The sequence below is a fragment of the Mytilus galloprovincialis genome, chromosome 1 (genome assembly GCF_965363235.1).
Source record: "Mytilus galloprovincialis chromosome 1, xbMytGall1.hap1.1, whole genome shotgun sequence".
NCBI lineage: Eukaryota > Metazoa > Mollusca > Bivalvia > Mytilida > Mytilidae > Mytilus > Mytilus galloprovincialis.
Window position 1 is genome coordinate 76,370,355 of NC_134838.1, and position 7,148 is coordinate 76,377,502.

At 31.7% G+C, this 7,148-nt stretch overlaps 1 protein-coding gene across 2 annotated transcripts in view; it reads left to right on the top strand.

Annotated features, from left to right (window-relative positions):
- The window catches only part of LOC143084088 (recQ-mediated genome instability protein 2-like), a 17,157-nt gene extending 11,979 nt beyond the window's left edge, over nt 1-5,178 (top strand). For both annotated transcript variants that reach the window (XM_076260498.1, XM_076260504.1), the window contains exons 3-4: nt 90-192; nt 4,958-5,178. In XM_076260498.1, coding sequence (XP_076116613.1) covers nt 90-192; nt 4,958-5,109 — 255 coding nt within the window. In that variant the 3' untranslated portion in view covers nt 5,110-5,178. The remainder of the gene's footprint in view (nt 1-89; nt 193-4,957) is intronic.
- Nucleotides 5,179-7,148: the final 1,970 nt, after the last annotated feature.

Here is a 7,148-nt window from a genome sequence, read left to right on the forward strand (position 1 = left end):
AGGTGAGCGACACAGGCTCTTTAGAGCCTCTGGTTATACTAACAATATATCTATGACTGCATATAACATTTTCATTTTGTTTTATAAAGGTATCACATGACTCTGACATGATGTTGCTAGATGATGGAACAGGGGTAGTAAAAGTCATTGGTTGCTGTAAAATACCTCATATGCCTGAGAAATTGAAACATGGTAATTCATCTTTTTAATATGTACAGCCATTTTTGTAAAAGGACAAGGGATGATAGATGCCATTTTTAAAAGCTTTTTTACTGATGATTTTTTTACCCGTGTTTTGTTATTTATCATATGTCAGTTTTAAGAAGTTACATTACATTGATAATCTCAATTTTGCAGTTCTGATGTCATACTGATAGTAAAACATTTACAGATTTGTTGGGAAATTGTAAAAAAATGGTCTGAAAGTGCTTGTTTTCATGATTTCAGCAACAGGTTAATTCAAAATTAAATTAAGCATTGTTATAGGACTAGCATAGAATGACATTTAAAACATTATCCAATTTCTGTTTCCCTAAATTTTCTACAAATTTTACATATTGTTAGTTGTGTCCATTAAATTCATAAACCAGTAGACACCATTCTCAGGGATTTCCATGACCTGCTTTGTGACACATTGGATCACTTCTTTGTTGTCTGTGACACATTGGAACACTTCTTTGTTGTCTATGACACATTGGAACACTTCTTTGTTATCTATGACACATTGGAACACGTTTTTGTTGTCTAAGACACATTGGAACACGTTTTTGTTATCTATGACACATTGGAACACCTATTTATTGCCTATGACACATTGGAACACTTTTTTGTTGTCTAAGACACATTGGAACACGTTTTTGTTGTCTATGACACATTGGAACACGTCTTTGTTGTCTATGACACATTGGAACACTTCTTTGTTGTCTATGACACATTGGAACACTTCTTTGTTGTCTATGACGCATTGGATGACTTTTTTGTAGTCTATGCCATACTCAAGTAATCCAAAATTCCTTGAAGATAGCTAAGCAGAATTACCACAACATTAGATATTTTTATCAAAGCACCTATATATTGTGGATTCATTTATTTTCATAGGTACATTTGTACCAATTTTCATTGGTTATGGAAAATTTGCTTTTTTGGAGGATGTAATTTTTTAGTTTTGCTAAATTCTGCATACAACCGATAGAAAATTTTGTTCAACACTTAAATATGTGGTTAACCCGTACTCATGAAAACCCTGTAAATTTGTAACCAACAAATAATGATGAATCCACAGTAGTTGATTGTTCTGATATAGCTAAATATAGCAATTGGAAGTTGCATGATTCATAAATATCTAGATCTACTATTACTTTGAAATACTTTTCAGCTGATCAGCTATAAGACAGTTTCTTTACATTTGTTGTAGACGTTTTGTTCTCATAGTCTTGCATATTGATTTGTTGGGGAATGATTTATGATCTGTTAACCTGTAATGTACATTTCCAACCTTTGATCTGGCACTTGAAAAATTGAGTTATTGTTCCTAGAAAATATGTTGACATAACTGCTGATTATTAAAGTGCAGCTTAACAATTACATTAATTGATGTTGAAAAAAGAAGAAAAATGAATAATTTTGCTTGCATGATAATCTTGTAAGAGTTATCATTGATTAAATAGGTTTCTTTCATTGATAATTAATGACACCATTAATCAAGAAATAGGAACTGTGAAAAGATGTTGAGAGGATAAACAAATTGTTATTGATGGCTTACAAAAGTTACATGTTACAACATATATTATTCACGAAACTATTTACTTTTATAAAAAGTCATCAAAGATATCAGGTTTGTATTTTAGTATGCAGACACAGGTCTCATCTTCAGAAGACTAAATGGCACTCAAATCAAAACCAGAAGAAGACCATTTTACAAATTTTTTAAACATCATTACATCTATTTTTTACTGGTAGATAGATAGTACATTGTCAAAAATGATTGTAGTGAGGTAAAAATACAAATTCATTTTTAAAAAGCAAATATTATCATGCTACATGTTAACAAAACATTTCTTGCAAAATTGGAGGTCCCAAGGACCCTTTGTCATTTTCCTGGTACTTATGCATAAATAAATCGCTACTCAGTGAATAATGTCAGCATTCTATCACCTTTTACACCATTTTAGTAATTCATATCAACAGCTAATGAAAAGTTATGTTTCTGAAGTCATTCTAATTAAATCTATAATTGTTCTCCACTTGAAGTGAAAAGATCCAGTTGTAGACGTTTGTTTTATTTTGTTATCTTTATTTGTTTTTGCGTAATTGAACAGTAGTATACTACTGTTGCCTTTATTTAATATCTTCAAGTATGACTTTCCACTGTGTAGCTCTGGGATACCAATTCTCCATCAGTCTGTATTATAAATTATAACAGCAGTTTGTAAATTTTTATTGGGTCTATCAATCTAGATATTGACATGGATTTGAATTTTATAATTTCATACCTTAATATAAAGTCCTCCTTTTGATGAAATTTCACTCTGGCTTATTTTATTAAAAGTGATACACTTTCTTTACATGCTTGAATTAACTGTAATTTTAGAAGGTATTGCTAACTCAAATGTTTTAAGACCTTGTTGTCTCTGATCCTCTCCACCTTCGCCTTTAAATGGGAGTTATCATAGTGATCTGGATATCATGACTGAATTATTATTAAGTATTGCATGATAAAAAAATTATATATTTGAAACTAACCTTTCTTAATAGATGAATTACCTTTGCAAGAATTATGAACCATGGCCAAACTTGCAGGCTGCAGATGTGGTCTTTTTAAAAGGGTTTACAAATCTTTTTTTTTAAATTGAAGCCAACTTCAAGGATTTTGAATGAAAATGGTCCTGAAACCATGTATTTTAGCATTTTGACAGGAAATGTCTTTTGTCTACGTTAGTGGGATTTTCTTGCTATATGAGAGACCCATTGTGACCTTAGCCTTAGGCTGTTTTACTGCTCTTTGGCCGGATTGTTGTCTCTTTGGCTCAATTTTATTTTGGTTATTGAACAGTTGAAATTTACTAAACAGTATCCAATACCTTTTTTGGAGCTCATAGTACTAATTATATAGTTTTATAGGCTTATAACTTAATACCCTAGACATGCATTTCATCTACATAAGACTCATACTATACTACAGAAAACTGATTGTCATAAGACAGTGTGCAATCACAAATAGATATTTATAAACAATTGATGTTTATATAATAAGACAATATCTTAGTTATCAGACATTTCATGTTTAAATTATACCTTGTTATGTTATAATTGATTATTATATACAGTAAGCTCTGATTGATACAATATATATTGAATATTTTACACATACATAGACAATAACTGTTTAGTGTCTTTAAATATCAGCTGTATGTGTACGAGGCTAGGAAACAAGGTGTATGCAAGTTTTTAGCGAGCTACTACACCTGTATATCAGCTGTATTTGTACTCGGCTCGAAACAGGTGTAGTAGCTCGCTAAAAACTCGCATACACCTGTTTCGAGCCGAGTACAAATACAGCTGATATTTAAAGACACTAAACAGTTATTGTCTTTATCCTGCAATTAATTCTGTATATTGTTTGTGTTTTGAAAGACACAAAAACTAACGTATTTAGCATTTATTTTCGATTTGTAATCCCTTGAGGCCCGCGTAGTAATATCAAAATCACACGTTACGCTGAAGACGGGTAAAAAAAGAATCTCGAATGGTCAACAATAATACATCGCTCAAGGTGAATAATTTTCTATTTTAACATAACAACTAATTTCAACAGTAAAAACAAATAACAAAACATTGTCAAATTTGAAACAGAAGTGTACGAGTTGTCCTACGCTTCATACTTGACATTCACTAAACATGCATGCTGAAATTGACATGCTTGATTTTGTAACACAATCATACACATTCAACAAATACTTAGTCCGGCAGTGGGCGGAACTTTAAAGCGATATCTGTATAATATACAGATACAGCGTAGCGATATCTGTAAGGCTGTATCTGTATAGTAGGAAACCCAATTGCAGGATAATAGTATATTACCATATGGTGATTAGATAGTTAATGATTATATCATGGAACACTTCAGTTGTTGATCATACAATAGGACAGCATTTAGTATTTACACAGTTGACAAATTATATTACAGCAATATTCTTTGGTTTCTGGACAGTTGATGTTTATATTAAAAGTAAAATATCCTGATGTTAACAGTTTATATTAAAGTATGAAATGCTTGTGTTAACAGTTGATATTGAAGAATGATGTGTTATTGGCGTTAACAGTTCATGTTAAAATTATACTGGTGTCAGTAGTTTATATTAAAACATAATATTGGTGTTGACAGTGTATATTAAAGTATAATATGCTAATGATGTTAACAGTTTGAATAAAAGTATAATATGCTAATGATGTTAACAGTTTGAATAAAAGTATAATATGCTAATGATGTTAACAGTTTGAATTAAAGTATAATATTCTTATGATGTTAACAGTTTGAATTAAAGTATAATATTCTAATGATGTTAACAGTTTGATTTAAAGTATAATATGCTAATGATGTGAACAGTTTGAATTAAAGTATAATATGCTATTGGTGTTAACAGTTTGTATTTAAGTATAATATGCTATTGGTGTTGACAGTCGATATTAGAGTATAATATGAAATTGGTGTTAACAGTTAATTTAAAGTATAAAATGCTATAGGTGTTACCAGTCAATATTAGAGAATAAGATGCTATTGGTGTTAACAGTCGATATTAGAGTATAATAAGCTATTGGTGTTAACAGTTTACATCAATGTATAATATACTTTTAGTGTTAAGTGTCGATTTTCAAGTATAATATGCTATTGGTATTAACAGTTTATATTAAAGTGTAATATGCCATTGTTATTAAACCGTTGCTGTTAATATTACAGGACAATATGCTATGGTTATTGGTCAGTTGATGGCAGTAGGAAATATCCCAGTACTGAGGGCTCTTAAATTTCAGAACTTAACAAATCACATAGTTGACCTAGAAACATGTTGGGTACTGGAAGTTCTGGAACATATAAGGAATGGAGAATAAAAAAAATGATAATTACACACAATTTAAAATGTATATTTTCTTATATATAAATAAATATATTTTTCAAAGCATACATGTGATTTCTTCTTATTTCAATGTAATTTTATTTTATTTATTAAGAATGTTTTCAAATTTATTTTTGCATACACATACATAAATATATATTTTTCAAAGTAAGGACATGCTTATTTGGTAAACAAGCAACAAACCCTAATCACAATGCAACTATTTCTCAAAGCTCCTTCCTAATTCTATATGAGGGGAAGGACAGGGGTAAGGGAGACAGGGAGAAAAGGGGTAGGAGAAAGTGGGTGGGAGAAAGGAGAAAGGGGGTAGGAGAAAGGAGAGGAAGGCTGGGAGAAAGGAGAAAAAATTGGAAAAAGGAGAAAAAGTTGGAGAAAGGAGAATTTTTTTTAATTTGTCTCAAAAGGAGATGTTTTATTCTAATGGGAGAAAGGAGAAAGGAGAACGGGGGTAGGAGAAAGGAGAAGAGGGGTGGGAGAAGGGAGAAGGGTACCCCCCTGTCCTCCCCCTCCTATATGTTCACCTACTTCATTGGAAATATTTACAGTTACATGAATGCTGAGTTGTTCAAATTTATACATATTGTATCAGCACAGATAAGGAGATGTTGTATGACTTCCAATACATTTCAGTGAACTGAAAACATGTTTTGATTTAAGTTTTTGATTTATTTGTTAATTAACACAAAAAGTGGCAATTTAAATTTTGTAAGTCCAAGAGGGACAGACATAATCATGGCATTATTCAAAAGGAAAAACAACAGTTAACAAAATAGTACATACAACACTAAAGACAGAACAACTCGAAGACCAACTAACCTGGGGGTGATCCTAGTTGCCCAAGAAGGGTTAGCAGATGCTGCCCCACATATGACTCTTGTCATGTTGCTGATGAAAAAGTACAAATTCAGTGAAGTCTCATTTATGATGTAACAAATTGAGAAAAAGAGGGCCAGAGAATCGCTACAACAATTGGAACATATCCAAAGGTGTCTGTAACGCAGATTATCTATAATGTTCAAACGACTCATGATGAGGCCCGTAAAACTTTTGAAAGGATAACTGCTTAATTTACCACTAGAAACCCTTATTGCAATAGCTTGCTTGTAATCAACAACCCTTCATCTTGAAAAATTGATGGGAACATAAGCTCTAGGAAATCGTTTCAACTGGAAGATTTGTACTCCATATTCAGGTGCTCCTTGAATTTTGTTACATTGGAATGGAAATGTCATGGTAGGTAACCTGTCATCATCTATTTGTGGTAAAGTCTTGCTATCAACTAAAACTTATAACTGAATCTGTAGTATCCTTTATTTCAATTGGTTCGATATTTGAATTTAACAAAGTCATCGCATTTTGAATTATTTAGTTTGAGGATATAATTTCTATATAGCAGAAAGTCAAGTTAGAGAATAATTACAGCTTGTTTTCATTCGAAGTGAAGTCTGCCTCATATGAATAGAGAAACAGATCGACAAGAACAACTGTTGATTCCCATACAAACGTGGCATATATATTGTCTTGATGAATTCGTCCTACAAATGTAACAAATATGTTTTAAGGATTGTTGTGAAGCATCTGTGTCCATAATAAAGAAGGGGGATGTTCTTCGTTCTTTCCTTAATATTTGTACCAAGAAGGAAAGAAAACGGATTTGTGATTTTTTAAATCCCCAATTTTGGTGTATCATATAGGGTACATGTAGGATTCCCAGTTGTGCTGAAAGTTCAAAATTGTTTTGTAAAAATAATTTACATGTAAAACAATATTGTTAGAGGTTTCAGTTTGTTTGTTGGAAAGATTAAAATAGTCCAAAATTTTTTCATAAATCCGAACTGAAACATAGGTACAAATATCTTATTTTAAGATAGGTGAAATCTGAAGATGTAAAAGAATACCAACCAGTCTAATTCGAATAGAAATCTGGAACAAACAATCAAGATGCTAGTTTTTGTTGCAGAAAGCTCGACATAGGGATAGTGATCCGGCGGCGGCTACGGCGGCGGCGGCGGT